Source organism: Scyliorhinus canicula, chromosome 22 (assembly GCF_902713615.1).
Source record: "Scyliorhinus canicula chromosome 22, sScyCan1.1, whole genome shotgun sequence".
NCBI classification, from domain to species: Eukaryota; Metazoa; Chordata; class Chondrichthyes; order Carcharhiniformes; family Scyliorhinidae; genus Scyliorhinus; species Scyliorhinus canicula.
The window spans coordinates 9,669,454-9,690,092 of record NC_052167.1 but is presented as its reverse complement, the minus strand read 5'-3'; the positions used below and the strand labels follow the sequence as shown (position 1 = coordinate 9,690,092).

General features: G+C 51.5%; 1 protein-coding gene across 1 annotated transcript in view; it reads left to right on the top strand.

Annotated features, from left to right (window-relative positions):
• Nucleotides 1-20,639, top strand: part of LOC119956152 (pro-neuregulin-3, membrane-bound isoform-like) — a 427,157-nt gene that overhangs the window by 390,657 nt on the left and 15,861 nt on the right. Inside the window, 1 exon segment of the mRNA XM_038783065.1 lies at nucleotides 854-956. Coding sequence (XP_038638993.1) covers nucleotides 854-956 — 103 coding nt within the window.

Genomic DNA, 20,639 nt, shown 5'->3' with positions numbered 1-20,639 from the left:
TTCTGATCTGTTTATCTGATCTTTCGTCATACAGTTAATGAATTCCTTTTCAATGTGTGTATTTAATTGGGCAGCACGGTAGCATTGTGGATAGCACAATTGCTTCACAGCTCCAGGGTCCCAGGTTCGATTCCCGGCTGGGTCACTGTCTGTGCGGAGTCTGCACATCCTCCCCGTGTGTGTGTGGGTTTCCTCCGGGTGCTCCGGTTTCCTTCCACAGTCCAAAGATGTGCAGGTTAGGTGGATTGGCCATGATAAATTGTCCTTAGTGTCCAAAATTGCCCTTAGTGTTGGATGGGGTTACTGGGTTATGGGAATAGGGTGGAGGTGTTGATCTTGGGTAGGGTGCTCTTTCCAAGAGCCGGTGCAGACTCGATAGGCTGGATGGCCTCTTTCTGCACTGTAAATTCTATGGTAATTGGTGGCTTCTGTAACTGTAATTTGCGTCTGAGCTGAGTGAAGTCAAGCTTTTCAACCCATCAATCACTCATTGTGTTTGGAGCCCAAGGATATGGAAAATGGGAATGAATTGTTGACAGCAAGGAGAGGTTATCCACTGAGGGTAGGAATCATTGCTACTGTCGAGCTGACTGAAGCTGTGGACTGAATATTAAAGAAAAGTTACATTCCAGAGATGAAAACACAAGCCAGCCGAAAGCCACATGCACATGTGTGCACACACAAATGGACACACAAAACACTCTCGGTGGCACAGGTATTTAACACACAAGCATACGTAGAAATGCAAATGCACACGAATGTGCATGTACATTTACATGCACAAATGTGCACTCACAAATACATGATTGGAAAGTTATGGTCATACTTTGTTTCTGTCTGTTTCTGTTTGCAGAGAGTGAGGATATTTACCAGAGGCAGATCATGTCAATAACCTGCATCACCATCGGACTCACTGTGGTTGGGATGCTCTGTGTGGTTCTGTACTTCAAAACAAAGTAAGGCTGACCCCTTTGAATCAATAGAATGTAAACATTTTCTCCAATTCCCTTGGACTGGGTTCCCAGGGGAGCCTCATTCCTCATTCTGCCACTCATTTCTTACTTTGTTTCCTTACTGAATAATTTGGTGTTACCTGTGCCTCAGCACTTCCCTCAGTCAGGACGTTTGGGCAGCACAGTAGCACAATGGTTAGCACGGTTGCTTCACAGCAGCAGGGTCCCAGGTTCGATTCCCAGCTTGGGTCACTGTCTGTGCGGAGTCTGCACGTTCTCTCCGTGTCTGTGTGCGTTTCCTCCGGGCGCTCCGGTTTCCTCCCACAAGTCCCAAAAGGCGTGCCGTTACGTGAATTGGGAATTTTGAATTCTCCCTCTGTGTACCCGAACAGGTGCCGGAATGTGGCGACTAGGGGCTTTTCACAGTAACTTCATTGCAGTGTTAATGTAAGCCTACTTGTGATACTAATAAGGATTATTATTTTTATCGGGGTTTGAGTCCCTCACCAGAAATTTGAGCATAGAATCTAACCTGACATTCACAGTGCATTTAAGAGGGAGTCTTAAGAGGGTCACCACTGTAAGAGGGTCAATACTGAGGGAGTGCTGCACTGTCAGAGGATCTGTACTGAGGGAGTGCTGCACTGTCAGAGGGTCTGTACTGAGGGAGTGCTACACTGTCAGAGGGTCAGTACTGAGGGAACGCTACACTGTCAGAGGGTCAGTACTGAGGGAGTGCTGCACTGTCAGAGGGTCAGTACTGAGGGAGCGCTGCACTGTCAGAGGGTCAGTACTGAGGGAGCGCTGCACTGTCAGAGGGTCAGTACTGAGGGAGCGCTACACTGTCAGAGGGTCAGTACTGAGGGAGCACTACACTGTCAGAGGGTCAGTACTGAGGGAATGCTGCACTGTCAGAGGGTCAGTACTGAGGGAGCGCTGCACTGTCAGAAGGTCAGGACTGAGCGAGTGCCGCACTGTCAGAGGGTCAGTACTGAGGGAGTGCTGCATTGTCAGAGGGTCAGTACTGAGGGAGTGCTGCGCTGTCAGAGGGTCAGTACTGAGGGAGTGCCGCACTGTCAGAGGGTCAGTACTGAGGGAGCGCTGCACTGTCAGAGTTTCAGTACTGAGGGAGCGCTGCACTGTCAGAGAGTCAGTACTGAGGGAGCGCTACACTGTCAGAGGGTCAGTACTGAGGGAGTGCTGCACTGTCAGAGGGTCAGTACTGAGGGAGTGTTGCACTGTCAGAGGGTCAGTACTGAGGGGGTGCCGCACTGTCAGAGGGTCAGTACTGAGGGGGTGCTGCACTGTCAGAGGGTCAGTACTGAGGGGGTGCCGCACTGTCAGAGGGTCAGTACTGAGGGGGTGCTGCACTGTCAGAGGGTCAGTACTGAGGGGGTGCCTCACTGTCAGAGGGTCAGTACTGAGGGGGTGCTGCAACATTGAAGGTGCATGATTTGGATGACCAAGGCCCCATCAGCGCTCCTTATTCTCCTCGCTGGCCTGGCCAACATTTATCCCCATTATCACTGGAACAAAATGGACAAACGGGGGTGCAGGATGGATGAGTGAACTGACAATAGCACCTTGGCATAGGAAGTTGTTTAAGCAGAGGGAGTAAATAGAAATGTAGTGGTAATAGGATACAGTTTGGCCAAGCGGATAGGCACAGTTCCCTGCAACCGTGATCAATTGTCCAGACGCTGTGTTACTCGATGGTATTTGATTCGGGACATCTGTTCAGGGCTGGAGAGAAATCTGCAGCGGGAAGGGAAGAGCCAACGGTTGTGGTCCACATAGATACCAATGACATAGGTATGAGCAGCTCAGGGCTAAATTAAAAATAAGAACTTCAAAGATAGTAATCTCTGGATTACTACATGAGCCACAAGAAAATTAGCGTAGGATAAATCACACTAGAAAGATGAAAGTGTGGCTCAAAGATTGGTGTAGGTGAAATGGGTTTTGATTCATGGTTCACTGGCACCAGAACTGGAGAAAGCGGGAGTTGTACCATTGGGACGGTCTTCATCTGAATCGTTTTGGGACCAGTCATATAACTAGCGCAGTATGCATGTCATGACGTATCTGGTGCTCCCTCTAGTGTTTACTTAATCTTAGTGTATTTACATGAACCCCTTGTGTATTTACAGTGATGCATATCACCACATCCCCCTTTTTGTCATGTTACATATTTTCTGTACTTGGTTAAAGAAAATTGAACAAAATAGGTAGATAAGTGATGACATGTACAAGTCATGATGACTGTGATGACGATACAAGATCAAAGAATAGTTATGATGACATTGAGGATTATACAATACCAAATAATAGTTATGAGTCCAAAGTTCATGAATTTACACAGTCGAGTGGCTTTCTTGTGCAGTTATGGAAGTGTTGATGTTGATGTTGTCATTCTCTTGTGAACGCCGTCAGTGTCCTGGCGTTTACATAACCAAGAGGTCATCAGGAGGTGTTCAAATGGTCAAATCACTTCGTTGTCTGATTTGGACTCTTTTTTTCTTTTTTTTCGATGCTTGTGGTAGCGATCCTTGATGTCATCTTTCCTGTCTTACCTGGACTGGTGTCTGTGTTTGCGTATTGATGCCGTATGTCAGCTGCCTTGAAAGCTGGTCTGCTTGTTTGTAGTGTAGCAAACGTGAATTTGTAAGATGCGTTGACATGCCATGGTGTGTTTGCACCCTCGCCATTGTTCTGAGCTGAGTAATAACATTGTCCTTCATGGACAGAGTTGTACCATATCATACCAGTTGTTCTATTGTTGTTGTCATTGTTGTTATTGACGTGCTTGTTGTTGTCTTTGTTGTTGTTTTTGTAGATTTTTTTGGTGTGTTTGTTGCGCTCAATGACCACACTGAGTGGAGAATTCGAGTTCTTCACAAAGTTACTTGTGTCAGTGTCATTTGTGGCATCTGCTGTTTCATTGAGCGTGCCGTCTCTGATTCCTCGGCGCTCCCTGTCTGGAATCATGCCAGTTCACTTGAATCGTCTTTGGCTTGTCGATGCTCCCCGTCTGGAGCCCTTTCTGGTTCACCTGAATCACCTTTGGTTTCTTGATGCTCCCCGTCTGGAGTCATTTCAGGTTCTTGTGGAGAGGCTCGAGTAGATGAGGTCTGAATTAACGTGGTGTCACTGGAGTAATTGGTAGCCTCACGTTGATTGTCAAGTACCTCTGTACATACTAGCTGAGATCTGTCAGTCTCGCTGAGATGTCGCACATCTTGTATGGGAATTATGAAGCCTTTGTCACTTATCGCACATACAATGGATAGACCTTCAGTGTCTTCTTGTCGGTTGGATGAGCTGGGTAGACTGTCGGAGTCTTCTTCTGGTGGCTCCAATAATCTGGGTAGACTGTCATAGTCTTTTTGTTGTTCACGTGAGAGTGGCAGACTGTCATAGTCGTCTTGCTGTGCACTTGAGCATGGCAGACTTGCATCGTCTGTTGCTGGTTGCTAAGATAAGATTGCTAGACCTTCATAGTCTTGTTCATGCAAGGACTGCGCTCTGGAGTCTTGCGTTGCTTCCATCATGGAGTCTGTCAACCAGCTCTCTGTGGAGGCTGGCATCGTTCCCTGTGTGGAATCACGCAGTGGTCTCGCTGTGGAGTCGATCTGTGCGCTCTCAACAGAGTCGTGCAGTGGTCTCGCTGTGGAGTCGTTCTGTGTTCTCTGTGTGGAGAGGTGCAGTGGTCTCGCTGTGGAGTCTGTCATTGCTTTCTGTGCAGAGTCGGGGACTTTTCATGGTGTGTGGACCACTCTCTGTGTGGAGTTGGGGACTCTTCGTGGTCCGTGGACCACTCTCTTGGCGTCAGACCACTCTCTGCGGGCTTGTACTGCTCTCTGTCTCTTGGCTTCAGGCCACAGCAGAATCCTGTACTCATGGGTCGGGATGTTGTCTATACTGGGCTGAGGATCCTCAAATCCGAAGAACTCGTCCATGTCTGTGTCGGATGCTTCAATGTACAACACATCTCATTGCGGTTCAGATTTGGTACTGAGGTTGCCACGTCCAATGATGAAATCATCGTCTGAGTCGTAATCTTCAAGGACCAAATCATTTATTTGGATGGTGCTAACTGCTTGTTGCAAGGTTCTGCGGAGGTTATTTTCAGCTACTGGTTGAAGTTCAGGCATTGAGCTGTCGTTCTAGGTGAAACATTTGGGTTTTCTGGCTTTAAGTTTTTTTCACTATTTTCGGACATTTCCCCTTTAAGTGGCCGTGGTCCTGGGCCTATGATGTCATGATGCTTGTGACGTAGAGCGTAGGAATGGATTGCGCATGCGCAGATCGCTTTTCCTTCACTGTGCGCTCTTTTCGCAAATGCACATGCGCAGCTTCTCGCACATGCGCAAAACACTGTTTTGCCGGTTCGCTTCTTCTTGGGCACTGCGCAAGATGGCTGGCAATCAAAATTGCTGTTTGCTTCTGTTGCTAGCCTACATAGAACATAGAACGATACAGCGCAGTACAGGCCCTTCGGCCCTCAATGTTGCACCGACATAGGAAGTCAAAAACTAAAGGCCATCTAACCTACACTATTCTCTTATCATCCATATGCTTATCCAATAAACTTTTAAATGCCCTCAATGTTGGCGAGTTCACTACTGTCGCAGGTAAGGCATTCCACGGCCTCACCACTCTTTGCGTAAAAAACCTACCTCTGACCTCTGTCCTATATCTATTACCCCTCAATTTAAGGCTATGTCCCCTCGTGCTAGCCACCTCCATCCGCGGGAGAAGGCTCTCACTGTCCACCCTATCTAACCCTCTGATCATTTTGTATGCCTCTATTAAGTCACCTCTTAACCTTCTTCTCTCTAACGAAAACAACCTCAAGTCCATCAGCCTTTGCTCATAAGATTTTCCCTCCATACCAGGCAACATCCTGGTAAATCTCCGCTGCACCCGTTCCAAAGCTTCCACGTCCTTCCTATATTGAGGCAACCAGAACTGTACGCAATACTCCAAATGCGGCCGTACCAGAGTTTTGTACAGCTGCAACATGACCTCATGGCTCCGGAACTCAATCCCTCTACCAATAAAGGCCAACACACCATAGGCCTTCTTCACAACCCTATCAACCTGGATGGCAACTTTCAGGGATCTATGTACATGGACACCGAGATCCCTCTGCTCATCCACACTACCAAGAATTTTACCATTAGCCAAATATTCCGCATTCCTGTTATTCTTTCCAAAGTGAATCACCTCACACTTCTCTACATTAAACTCCATTTGCCACCTCTCAGCCCAGCTCTGCAGCTTATCTATGTCCCTCTGTAACCTGCAACATCCTTCCACACTGTCTACAACTCCACCGACTTTAGTGTCGTCTGCAAATTTACTCACCCAACCTTCTGTGCCCTCCTCTAGGTCATTTATAAAAATGACAAACAGCAATGGCCCCAGAACAGATCCTTGTGGTACGCCACTCGTAACTGAACTCCATTCTGAACATTTGCCATCAACCACCACCCTCTGTCTTCTTTCAACTAGCCAATTTCTGATCCACATCTCTAAATCACCCTCAATCCCCATCCTCCGTATTTTCTGCAATAGCCGACCGTGGGGAACCTTATCAAACGCTTTACTGAAATCCATATACACCACATCAACTGCTCTACCCTTGTCTACCTGTTCAGTCACCTTCTCAAAGAACTCGGTAAGGTTTGTGAGGCAAACCCTACCCTTCACAAAACCATGCTGACTATCCCTATTCATATTATTCCTATCTAGATGATTATAAATCGTATCTCTTATAATCCTCTCCAAGACTTTACCCACAACAGACGTGAGGCTCACCGGCCTATAGTTACCGGGGTTATCTCTACTCCCCTTCTTGAACAAAGGGACCACATTTGCTATCCTCTAGTCCTCTGGCACTATTCCTGTAGCCAATGATGACATAAAAATCAAAGCCAAAGACTCAACAATCTCTTACCTGGCTTCCCAGAGAATCCTAGGATAAATCCCATCAGGCCCCGGGGACTTATCTATTTTCACCTTGTCCAGAATTGCCAACACTTCTTCCCTACGCACCTCAATGCCATCTATTCTAATAGCCTGGGTCTCAGCATTCTCCTCCACAACATTATCTTTTTCCTGAGTGAATACTGACAAAAAGTATTCATTTAGTATCTCGCTTATCTCCTCAGCCTACACACACAACTTCCCACCACTGTCCTTGACTGGCCCTACTCTTACCCTAGTCATTCTTTTATTCCTGACATACCTATAGAAAGCTTTTGGGTTTTCCTTGATCCTACCTGCCAAAGACTTCTCATGTCCCCTCCTTGCTCGTCTTAGCTCTCTCTTTAGATCCTTCCTCGCTTCCTTGTAACTATCAAGCGCCCCAACTGAAACTTCATGCCTCATCTTCACATAGGCCTCCTTCTTCCTCTTAACAAGAGATTCCACTTCTTTGGTAAACCACAGTTCCCTCGCTCGACCCCTTCCTCCCTGCCTGACTGGTACGTACTTATCAAGAACACGCAATAGCTGTTCCTTGAACAAGTTCCACATATCCAGTGTGCCCAACCCTTGCAGCCTACTTCTCCAACCTACACATCCTAAGTCCTGTCTAAAATGGCATCATAATTGCCCTTCCCCAGCTATAACTCTTGCCCTGCGGGGTATACTTATCCCTTTCCATCACTAATGTAAAGGTCACCGAATTGTGGTCACTGTCTCCAAAGTGCTCACCTACCTCCAGATCTAACACCTGGCCTGGTTCATTACCCAAAACCAAATCCAATGTGGCCTTGCCTCTTGTTGGCCTGTCAACATATTGTGTCAGGAAACCCTCCTGCACACATTGTACAAAGAACGACCCATCTAATGTACTCGAACTATATCTTTTCCAGTCAATATTTGGAAAGTTAAAGTCTCCCATAACAACTACCCTGTTACTTTCGCTCTTTTCCAGAATAATCTTCGCCATCCTTTCCTCTACATCCCTAGAACTATTAGGTGGCCTATAGAAAACTCCCAACAGGGTGACCTCTCCTTTCCTGTTTCTAACCTCAGCCCATACTACCTCGGAAGAAGAGTCCCCATCTAGCATCCTTTCTGCCACCGTAATACTGTCCTTGACTAGCAGCGCCACACCTCCCCCTCTTTTGCCCCCTTCTCTGAGCTCAATAAAACACCTAAACCCCGGAACCTGCAACAACCATTCCTGTCCCTACTCTATCCATGTCTCTGAAATGGCCACAACATCGAAGTCCCAGGTACCAACCCATGCTGCCAGTTCCCCTACCTTATTTCGTATACTCCTGGCATTGAAGTAGACACACTTCAAACCACCTACCTGAACATTGGCACCCTCCTGCGAAGTCAAATCTGTGCTCCTGACCTCTATACTCTCAATCTCCCGTACACCAAAACTACAATCCAGGTTCCCATGCCCCTCCTGAATTAGTATAGTGGTGAGTATAGGCGCCAGTTTTACCGATTTATGTTGTGTTCACCTCGCAGTAGTTTTCAAACTTGTTCAGGACTGTCTGGAAGTCTCTCTTGTCCTGCCCCTTGGAGTACTTGAAGGAGTTGAAGATTTCTGTTGCACTTTCACCCGCAATGATGTGTAGAAGATCTATCTTCTCAGCATCGGCCACGCCATCTACGTCGGATGCTACCATGTAAATCTCAAATCTCTGCTTGAATGCACGGCAGTTGGCACTGAGATTGACGTGGTATCTGAGCTGCTGAGGAACCGGAATCGCGATCATCTTGCCTGTGTGCTGTTGCTGGTAGTCACGGACCTTGCTGAGTTGAACTATATAGATTCAACAGGCACTGCTGGTACCATGTTGTGTTATGTACTCTGGGATAACACATGCTGCAACTCGATGCAGCTTTTACCAAAAGATACTCCAGACTTTGAAGTAAGTTCAACGTGATTTATTGAACCATTAGCACAGTTCTCTGAGTTCGACTCTCCTGCTAATCTTGCTATAATAACTCAGTCTAACAAACCAGTCTGGTCTCAGCCACGTGGTGGGTGTGATGCTCCTGATCTGCCTCTGTCCTACTCTCTAAGTGTCGCCTGTGGAAAAGAGACAGAGCATGTGTGCCCTGTCCTGATAAATGGGTTGTGTAATGCCCCCTTGTGGTAGAGTGACCTCTGGGTGTCTTGACTGCCCATTGGTCGTGTCCTATTCCATGTGTCCATTAGCTGTATGACTGCATGTCATAACGTCTCCGTTGCTCCCTCTAGTGTTTACTTAGTGTATTTACATGAACCCCTTGTGTATTTACAGTGATGCATATCGCCAGAGGGAGCACACGGCCCACTCTACAGTGTGGTACAGCAGAAATGGAAAAGTATTTTTTGAAGCAAAACAATGTTTATTCTATGAACTGGGGGAATGCCGCACTGTCAGAGGGTCAGTACTGAGGGAGTGCCGCACTGTCAGAGGGTCAGTACTGAGGGAATGCCGCACTGTCAGAGGGTCAGTACTGAGGGAGTGCTGCATTGTCAGAGGGTCAGTACTGAGGGAGTGCTGCACTGTCAGAGGGTCAGTACTGAGGGAGTGCTGCACTGTCAGAGGGTCAGTACTGAGGGAGTGCTGCACTGTCAGAGGGTCAGTACTGAGGGAGTGCTGCACTGTCAGAGGGTCAGTACTGAGGGAATGCTGCACTGGCAGAGAGTCAGTACTGAGGGAGTGCTGCACTGTCAGAGGGTCAGTACTGAGGGAGTGCTGCACTGGCAGAGAGTCAGTACTGAGGGAGTGCTGCACTGTCAGAGGGTCAGTACTGAGGGAGTGCTGCACTGGCAGAGAGTCAGTACTGAGGGAGTGCCGCATTGTCAGAGGGTCAGTACTGAGGGAGTGCTGCACTGTCAGAGAGTCAGTACTGAGGGAGTGCTGCACTGTCAGAGGGTCAGTACTGAGGGAATGCCGCATTGTCAGAGGGTCAGTACTGAGGGAGTGCTGCACTGTCAGAGAGTCAGTACTGAGGGAGTGCTGCACTGTCAGAGGGTCAGTACTGAGGGAGTGCTGCACTGTCAGAGGGTCAGTACTGAGGGAGTGCCGCACTGTCAGAGGGTCAGTACTGAGGGAGTGCTGCACTGTCAGAGGGTCAATACTGAGGGAGTGCCGCACTGTCAGAGGGTCAGTACTGAGGGAGTGCCGCACTGTCAGAGGGTCAGTACTGAGGGAGTGCCGCACTGTCAGAGGGTCAGTACTGAGGGAGTGCCGCACTGTCAGAGGGTCAGTACTGAGGGAGTGCCGCACTGTCAGAGGGTCAGTACTGAGGGAGTGCCGCACTGTCAGAGGGTCAGTACTGAGGGAGTGCCGCACTGTCAGAGGGTCAGTACTGAGGGAGTGCCGCACTGTCAGAGGGTCAGTACTGAGGGAGTGCCGCACTGTCAGAGGGTCAGTACTGAGGGAGTGCCGCACTGTCAGAGGGTCAGTACTGAGGGAGTGCCGCACTGTCAGAGGGTCAGTACTGAGGGAGTGCCGCACTGTCAGAGGGTCAGTACTGAGGGAGTGCCGCACTGTCAGAGGGTCAGTACTGAGGGAGTGCCGCACTGTCAGAGGGTCAGTACTGAGGGAGTGCCGCACTGTCAGAGGGTCAGTACTGAGGGAGTGCCGCACTGTCAGAGGGTCAGTACTGAGGGAGTGCCGCACTGTCAGAGGGTCAGTACTGAGGGAGCGCTGCACTGTCTCTCTCCATCTACTCTTTCTCTACCCCTTCACATGGTCTTTCTCCCCCTCACGCCCTCTCACTGGCTCCCTAACCCACATATATTCTCTCTCCCCCCTCACACAAACTCTCTCTCATCTCCACACTGCCTCTCCTCCTTCACATTCTCTCTCTCCCTCACCACACTCTCCTCCCACACTCTCGCTCCCCTCCACATTCTTACTCATTCCCTCTCTCCCTCACACTCGATCTTTCCTATCCTCACAATCTCTCCCGTTACATTCTCTCCCTCCAAACCTCTCCTTGCCATTCCCTCGCTTCCCCCATGCACTCTCTCTCACACTCTCTCCACCCCTCCCCTTCCCACTCTCTCCTCCCAGACACACTGGGCGGGATTCTCCATCAGCTGATAGGGATCTCACAGAGCTCGGTGCACAGGTGTATCCGCGCTAGGACCGGGAAAGGCGATTGGGCGGAGAATCGGTTCCAATGCCAATTTGGCATTGATTTGCCGCCAAATCTCAATTGTCTGTCAGCTCAACAGCGGGGCCAATGTGTTCCAGAATGCACGTCCATGGGCAGCATGGTAGCATTGTGGATAGCACAATGGCTTCACAGCTCCAGGGTCCCAGGTTCGATTCCCGCTGGGTCACTGTCTGTGCGGAGTCTGCATATCCTCCCTGTGTCTGCGTGGGTTTCCTCCGGGTGCTCCGGTTTCCTCCCACAGTCCAAAGATGCGCAGGTTAGGTGGATTGGCCATGCTAAATTGCCCTTAGTGTCTAAAATTGCCCTTAGTGTTGGGTGGGGTTACTGGGTTATTGGGATAGGGTGGATGTGTTGACCTTGGGTAGGGTGCTCTTTCCAAGAGCCGGTGCAGACTCGATGGGCCGAATGGCCTCCTTCTGCACTGTAAATTCTATGATAAACACCGTTTGCATGTCATTAACGGGCCTAACCCAGCGTTCTCTGGGGCCTCCGTGATTCTGCCCCTCCGATCCGCTAAGTTCTTGACGGCACGGTTCACATGTGCTTTCAGAAATCGTGAAACCGGCGTGGTGGCTGCTGACGGAGAGAGAGAGGAGGTAGAACGTGGAGAGCAGTGACTGCGGGCTGTCGGTCTGGACACTGACCAGGCTGGCTGGGGTGGGAACGGGGAAACAGGCCGAGTGGCCAGGGTGACCCCCCCACAGGACTGGGGCGATGTCCAGGCATGGACCGCCATTACTGCCAGAGCCAGAGACCCCCATGGTGCCTGCCACCAATGGGGTCGGGGATGTGGTGAGGGGAACATTGGGGGCGGAACCCGCACTGCCAACTGGGGTCACCATGTAGCCGGTGGACCTTGTTGAGCACGGGGGGTATGCACCATGCTAACATATTGGCCCTTCACCCCCTGCAGACAATGGATATTAGAATTCAACCAGCAATGGTGGCTTTCCACTGAGTCGCCGCAGCCCTGGGGGATGCCCTGCGGCTGTACGGGCTGGAGCTGCTCAAGGAGGAGGAAGCTGCAGCAGCGGAGCGGGCAGCAGAAGGGAAGGTGGCAGCCGCACAGGCTGGAGAGCCGGCTGCCCAACAGAGGAGGAGGCGGTGCCAAGGAGGTTCCGCATGAGGTCTCGTGTGTACCGGCACCGCCTGTCGTTCGAGGACCCGCTGGACCGGGCATGCCATCGGAGACTCCGGCTGAGCCGGGAGACAGTGCGATATATCTGCCAGATGATGGTACACCTGGTACCGCGGGGGTATGGGGGAGGACACCCCCTCCCCGTGATCATCAAGCTGACAGTCGCCCTGAGCTTTTATGCAACAGGGTCCTTCCAGGTGCATAGTGGGACCTGTCCAGGATCTCACAGAGCTCGGTGCACAGGTGTATCCGCACTGTCACAGGGGCCCAATATGCCCAGGCAGATCAATACATCCATTTCAATGTGGATCGGGCCCACCAGGATACCTGAGCAGCGGAGATCGCCGGGATACCCCTGATCCAGAGGATGATCGATGGGATGCCTGTCCCCCTACGGGCACCTGCAGATAACAGGCCGCTCTACACCAATCGAAAAGTGTTCTACTCAATGAACGTCCAGCTAAATATGTGACCATCAGCTGCGCATCGCACACCTCTGCGGCCAAACAAGGGAAGTGTGCGCGACACCTTCATCCTGGCACATTCAGCGATTGCTGACATGTTCGAGGGGCACACACAGACACACACACACACACACACACACACACAGACAGACATACACACAGACAGACATACACACACACACACACACACAGACATACACACACACACACAGACATACACACACACACACACACACACACACACACACAGACACACACACACACACACACACAGACACACACACACACACATACACACAGACACACACACACCCCCCACCCCGGCTCAAGGGTTGGCTCCTGGGTGACAGGGGTTTCCCTCTGGGGTTGTGACTGATGACACCTATCCGGAGGCCACAGACCGACGCAGAGACCCATTACAACGACGTCCATACAGCGACCAAGAGTGTAACCGAGCGGTACTTCGGCCTCCTGAAGATACCTGGACCGCTCTGGAGGGGCCCTCCAGTATGACGCTGAGAGGATCGCCCGCATCGTGGCGGCCTGCTCCATCCTGCCACGACATGTTGGAGGATGAGGAGGAAGGGCAGGCCTTGTCCGATGAGGAGGATGCTGGGAGGGGCAGGATGGGCAGGACATGGGGCCCGGGCAGGCATGGGAGGCTGCACGTGTGCGCCAGGGCAAAGTGCACCGGACGCTCTGATTGCCTCCAGGTTCACCGACTAGAAGGGGGGAGGGCGGTTGCTGGCCTGGGGCACGGACACTCCGCATCCCAACCCCTCACCCCCCCTCACTTCCCACGCTGCCAAACCCCCCCCGCTTGCACCCCCCTCTATTTTACATAACTGCCGCACTATGAGATAGGGGCCCTGGGTTGGCAGTGACAGCGGGTCTGGTCCATGGGATGGGGAATAATGACAATCCGCTCTGTGATGAGCTCTGCTGCTCCGCATTGTTTGACAACAGCTGACTCCTGCACATGGTTGCACCGTCCACCTGAGTGATCCCTGAATGCAGGCTGGCCATTCCATCGCAAGGTCGAGAAGGTTGCACCGAAACCCTGGGTGGGGGTGGTGGGGATGGCTGGGGGTGTGGGGAGGAGGGGGGAGCACCATTCCCCCCCCCATCCATCCCGGACCAGCCCACCCCTCACATCCATCAGACAGAGCACCGAGGCAGGTGTTTATTGTGAACAAATATTTACAGATCTGTGCCCTGACCCCCATAACTCGACTGTGCCCTGCACTTTGCCAATTTAGCTGGTGTGATGAACGGTATTAATAACTGCTGTAAACGGTACCTGGCCATTAATACCTTGCCCCTTTAAGATGCTTGGAAACCTGGGGGACTCCGCCTCTGGCTACGCCCCCAGGAAATGGTATATAGGATAAGGCTCCATATGGTGAGCACACTTCTCTCGGATGCTGTTCAGTTCTCTGTAGATTAAAGCCTTTTGATTACCAACCTCACTCTCGCATCGTAATTGAGGGTGCCTCAGCTGGTGTCTAACTTTCTGGCCTTTTGGGCCCTTACATTAGGCCGAGGTCAATCCCCCAGCCGGTACAGCAGGAGTGGGGTGGCCTGCTGTGATCCCCTGTCTCCGGTTTGCCTGGGCCCTGTCTCCGGTTCGCCTGGGCCCTGCTCCAGCTCACCTGGGCCCTGCTCCGGTTCACCTGGGCCCTACCTCAGCTCGCCTGGGCCCTGCTCCAGCTCGCCTGGGCCCTGCTCCAGTTCACCTGGGCCCTGCCTCAGCTCACCTGGGCCCTGCCTCAGCTCACCTGGGCCCTGCCTCAGCTCGCCTGGGCCCTGCCTCAGCTCGCCTGGGCCCTGCTCCAGCTAGCCTGGGCCCTGCCTCAGCTCGCCTGGGCCCTGCCTCAGCTCGCCTGGGCCCAGCTCCAGCTCGCTTGAGCCCTGCTCCAGCTCGCCTGGGCCCTGCCTCAGCTCGCCTGGGCCCTGCTCCAGCTAGCCTGGGCCCTGCCTCAGCTCACCTGGGCCCAGCTCCAGCTCGCTTGAGCCCTGCTCCAGCTCGCCTGTGCCCTACTCCAGCTCGGCTGGGCCCTGTCCGGTTCACCTGGGCGCTGCTCCGGTTCACCTGGGCCCTGCTCCAGCTCGCCTGGGCCCTGCTCCGGTTCACCTGGGCCCTGCTCCAGCTCGCCTGGGCCCTGCCTCAGCTCGCCTGGGCCCTGTCTCCGGTTCGCCTGGGCCCTGTCTCCGGTTCGCCTGGGCCCTGCTCCTGCTCGCCTGGGCCCTGCCTCAGCTCGCCTGGGCCCTGCTCCAGCTCGCCTGGGCCCTGCTCCAGCTCGCCTGGGCCCTGTCTCCGGTTCACCTGGGCCCAGCCCCGGTTCGCCTGGGCCCTGCATCAGCTCGCCTGGGCCCTGCTCCGGTTAGCCTGGGTCCTGCATCAACTCGCCTGGGTCTTGCTCCAGTTCCCCTGGGCCCTGCTCCGGTTCACCTGGGCCCTGCATCAGCTCACCTGGGCCCTGCTCCGGTTCGCCTGGGCCCTGCCTCAGCTCGCCTGGGTCCTGCTCCGGTTCACCTGGGCCCTGCTCCGGTTCGCCTGGGCCCTGCTCCAGCTCACCTGGGCCCTGCTCCGGTTCACCTGGGCCCTGCCTCAGCTCGCCTGGGCCCTGTCTCCGGTTCGCCTGGGCCCTGCCTCAGCTTGCCTGGGCCCTGTCTCCAGTTCACCTGGGCCCTACTCCGGTTCGCCTGGGCCCTGCTCCAGCTCGCCTGGGCCCTGCTCCGGTTCGCCTGGGCCCTGCCTCAGCTCGCCTGGGCCCTGTCTCCGGTTCGCCTGGGCCCTGCTCCAGCTCACCTGGGCCCTGCCTCAGCTCGCCTGGGCCCTGTCTCCGGTTCACCTGGGCCCTGCTCCGGTTCACCTGGGCCCTGCAGCAGCTCGCCTGGGTCCTGCTCCGGTTCTCCTGGGTCCTGCTCCGGTTCGCCTGGGCCCTGCTCCCGTTTACCTGGTCCCTGCCTCAGCTCGCCTGGGTCTTGCTCCGGTTCGCCTGGGTCTTGCTCCGGTTCGCCTGGGTCCTGCTCCAGCTCGCCTGGGTCCTGCTCCGGTTCACCTGGGTCTGCTCCGGTTCACCTGGGTCCTGCTCCGGTTCACCTCAAAAACGTCACCTTGCATTGTTTGTTGGTGCAATCACAGGCTGGTTTATTTCTGCATTTGAAACTGATCAGAGGCACCAGCCTGTGTTTGGACGAACAGTTTTACAGCATTTTTCTAATATTAGTCCGTTGAATATTCAGCAAGTTTCTCTGGAAGAGTCCAGAGGCCTTGGAGCCGCAGTGCTACCTGGGGACCATACGTGGGACAAGCACTTGCTGCTTATGTTGTTCGGCATGGACGTAGTCCTGTGTCGGGGACTACCTGATCCTGTCATTAGGACAGGATGTACCCAAGGATGATGATGATGGTGTCTGGGGCATTGTCTGTCTGTATGATTCTGTGAGTGCGACTATGTCACGTGATTGCTTGACTAGTCCAGTGTTTTTCAAACTTCTTTGCCCGGGACCCATTTTTACCAACCGCCCATCCTTTGGGAACAACGCCGGCCAACCGTCACGATCCACGTCAGTGAACTTCGCAACCCATGCCGGCCGACATTCGAGATCCATGCCAGTTGACTTTCGCAACCATTTTCACTTACTTTCAATGTGAGAGGTGAGCCTGGGCTTATATTCTATAGTCTAGAGTAGCGAAGAATGAAAAATGGCCTAATTGAAACAGGCATTATTCTCTCAGGACTCGACAGAGCAGATGCAGAATGTAAATTTTGCTCAGATGGGTGGTTTACGGCCTGGCGATATAGTCTGTAAATTACAAAGCAACGATTTTAGACCTTGATGAGGAGGAATTACTTAACTCAAAGTATCGTGAATCTTTTTAATCTCTAAAATTCACTATCAAAGAGAGCTCTGCCGGCTCAGCCATTGAGCAGATTCAAGGCAGATGCAGGAAGACTGAATTGAATTTTTTAAAAATCTTCTGCTGGGTCAGCGCGCTGACTGTCGTGATATGCAGACATGCAGATAATGTTTTACAGACAGGCAGCTAATGAACACAGAGAATAGGACATGACCAATGAGCAGGCAGGACACTCAGGGGTGGTATCTGACTATAAAAGACACGAGGCGCTCACACTCCACCTCTTTCCACTGATGAACATCTACAGAGTGCGTCAGGGTGTAGGTACAGTATCACACCTCCAGCACATGGCTAAGAGCTAGTCTGGTTCAGTCAGACAGAGTAACCACACTTAGATTAGCAGAGAGTCGAACTCACAGAGAACTGTTCTAACTGTGCTACTGGTTCAATAAATCAGATTGAACTAACTTCAAGGTCTGGAGTATCTTTTGGTCAAAGCTGCGTCCAGTTGTAGTCTGTGTTATCCCAGAGTATATAACACAACATGCTACCAGGAGACTGCTTAATCTAGGTGGTTTACCTCAGTCCGTTCTGTGATGACCAGCGAATGTATCCCGGCACCATGGAGAAGATTCAGGCTCCTCACCAGCTCAGGACCTCCAGCAATCTCAGTGCCAACTGGCGGACATTCACGCAAAAGTTTCTGCTGTACATCGAAGCTTCAGGTGGGTACGTCTGATGCAAGGAAGATCGCTCTTCTCCTGTCAACAGCGGGTGATCAAGCCATCGAACTCTTCAACTCTTTTCACTTCATCGAAGACCAGGACAAGACTGATGAGACCATCAATTCACGCGACACGTGGTTAGAAGCGAACAGTGGTTTTAATCGTCTTACAACAGAGCCTGCCTGTGACGAGATGAACTCTAGATGAACTGGCAGGCAGGCTCACAACAGCAACCTTTATACTTCCGGTTAGGGGGAGGAGCCATGGCCAGAGCCATGGGTGGAGCCCAGTACAAGCTCCTCATCCCCTATGGGTAGAGCCGCGCAACTACACGTGATCTAGTACAAGGCACAGGCTCAACACATGTTGTACAATACAGTGTGGATTATTACTGTTTATAATTCACCACAAAGACAAAGTTTCAGACCACCCTGGACAAGTTTGACAGTCACTGTGAAGTGGACACCAATAAAATCTTCGAGCGCTACATATTCAAACAGTGTCCACAAGGTAAAGATGAATCTTTCAACTCCTTCTGAACTAGCCTCCGCCTGCTAGTGCTGTCCTGCAACTTTAGTGATATTGCTGACTCCATGATCAGAGACCAAATCGTGTTTGCAGTTCACTCTGATCCTCTGAGAGAGCAGTTACTGAAAATCAAGCATATGACCCTGCCAGTCACGATTGAAACATGCACAGTGCATGAGCACGGCAAAAATCGCTATGCCCAGTACAAATCAGCTGAAAATGAGAAACTTGCCTCCCACGAGGCAGAGAGTGTGCAGGCCATCTCCCGGATGCAGCGCCTCAGCATTGATGAAAGCGGCCTCTTGTGTGCTTTTCCTGGGGCCCCACGCATGCGCGATGGGAACGGGATAACCAAGCGGCCGACACCCGCACTGCGCATGTGCGACGACGCGCGGAGCGTCAGGACGCCAACGCCATAACGTGCTCGAACTGTGGCAACGCCCACTTAAAGAAACACCGCCCTGCAAGAGGCAGGTGATGTTTAAACTGCTGGAAGCCTGGACACCATGCAGCCTTGTGCAGGTCTGCACAACCAGTCAGCATGTCAAGGCGCCGTCCCCCCCCACCACCACCTCTCCGGCAGTCAACAAGGATCAGACGCAAGCCCCAGAGACTGGACTTATGAACATTTGTTTTGTTTGCTATGTTCTGTTTTCTCACATTAGACAGCTGTCTTCACATGTAAATACGTTCACATATACCACCGCTTGTAAATATGTTAATATATGCCACCACATGCAAGTACGTTCCCATATGCCAAAGAAACATAACAAAAAAGGGAGATGTCATGATACGCAGACATGCAGATAATGATATACAGACAGGCACAGACAGGCAGCTAATGAACACAGAGAACAGGACATGACCAATGACCAGGCAGGACACTCAGGGGTGGTATCTGACTATAAAAGGCACGAGGCGCTCACACTCCGCCTCTTTCCACTGATGAACATCTACAGAGTGAGTCAGGGTGTATGTACAGTATCACACCTCCAGCACGTGGCTAAGAGCTAGCCTGGTTCAGTCAGACAGAGTAACCACACTTAGGTTAGCAGAGAGTCGAACTCATAGAGAACTGTGCTAACTGTGCTACTGGTTCAATAAATCAGATTGAACTAACTTCAAGGTCTGGAGTATCTTTTGGTCAAAGGGACTGGTTTAGCACAGGGCTAAATCACTGGCTTTTGAAGCAGACCAAGGCAGGCCAGCAGCACGGTTCAACTCCCAGACCAGCCTCCCCGAACAGGCGCCGGAATGTGGCGACTAGGGGCTTTTCACAGTAACTTCATTTGAAGCCTACTTGTGACAATAAACGATTTTCCTTTCATTTCATTTTTCATCCAGTTGCAGCCTGTGTTGTCCCAGAGTTTTCTGGACTTCAGGCATGTGCACTGATGAGCGGGCACACGTGCACAGCACACCCGCATTTTAAAGTCGATCTCAGCCGTCATTTTTGAAGCTGCTCGCGGTCGGTATTTGTAAAAGCTGCTCGCGGTCGGTATTTGTAAAAGCTGCTCGCGGTCGGTATTTGTAAAAGCCGGCTGCTGCGGCTGCTGCGCCTGAATTCCCGCAATCAGGAACACCGTGATAGATGGCTCCATGACCCGACTGACACCCACCTGTGGGTCACGACCCCCACTTTGAAAATGCCTGGACTAGTCTGTGTGACAGCTTTCCCAACTTTGGCACAAGCCCTGAAATATTAGTAATGAGGACTTTGCAGGGTCGGCAAGGCTGGGTTTGCCGTTGTGGTTTTTGGTGCCTGGGTTGATGCGGGTGGTCTGTCCGGTTTAATTCCTTCTAGACTTTGTCGCAGTTTTTGATACAACTGAGTGGTATGTTCGGCCATTTCAGAGAGCTTTTAAAAGTCAACCACATTGCTGTGGGTCTGGAGTCACATGTAGGCCAGACCAAGTTAGGACGGCAGATTTCCTTCCCTAACGGACATTAGTGAACCAGATTGTCTTTTACGAGAATTGTTTTATGGTCATCACTACTGAGAGTAGCTTAATATTCCAGACTTATTGATTGAATTCAAACTCTACAAGCTGCCAGGTGAGATTTGAGCTCATAGCCACAAAGCATTAACTTGGATGACTGGTCTAGTGACATTGCCACCATTCCACCACAGATCTGCCTGTGGTTTAGCAATATGTGATTTAGAAACATATGTTTCTGGAACCCACCTCTTCATTCACCTGAGGAGGAGCAGTTCTCCGAAAGCTAGTGATTCAAAACACACCTGTTGGACTTTAACCTGGTGTTGTAAGACGTCTTACTGTGCTCACCCCAGTCCAACGCCGGCATCTCCACATCAGGAGATATTAGGGCTGTGACCAAAATCTAGATCAAAAGAGGTAGGTTCTAGAGCGTGTTTTAAAGAAGGAAATGAGAGGATGAGGAGAAGGTTGGCATGATAGCACAGTGTTTAGCACTGTTGCTTCACAGCTCCAGGGTCCCTGGATCGATTTCCCACTGGGTCACTGTCTGTGCAGAGTCTGCACGTTCTCCCCGTGTCTGCATGGGTTTCCTCCCACAGGTCCCGAATGACGTACTCGTTATGTGGATTGGCCATTCTGAATTCTCCCTCAGTGTACCTGCTCTACCAGTTTTATCGGCCTTTTTAAGAATTGAGTGACTTTGTTTTTAATTTCTTCATAAAATGTTTTCATGTATTAAAATATAAACAGGCGGCGGAATGTGACGACTAGGGGATTTTCACAGTAACTTCATTGTAGTGTTATTGTAAGTCTACTTGTGAGAATAATAAAGATTATAATTATAGGGAGGGAATTCAAGAGCAAGGGTTCA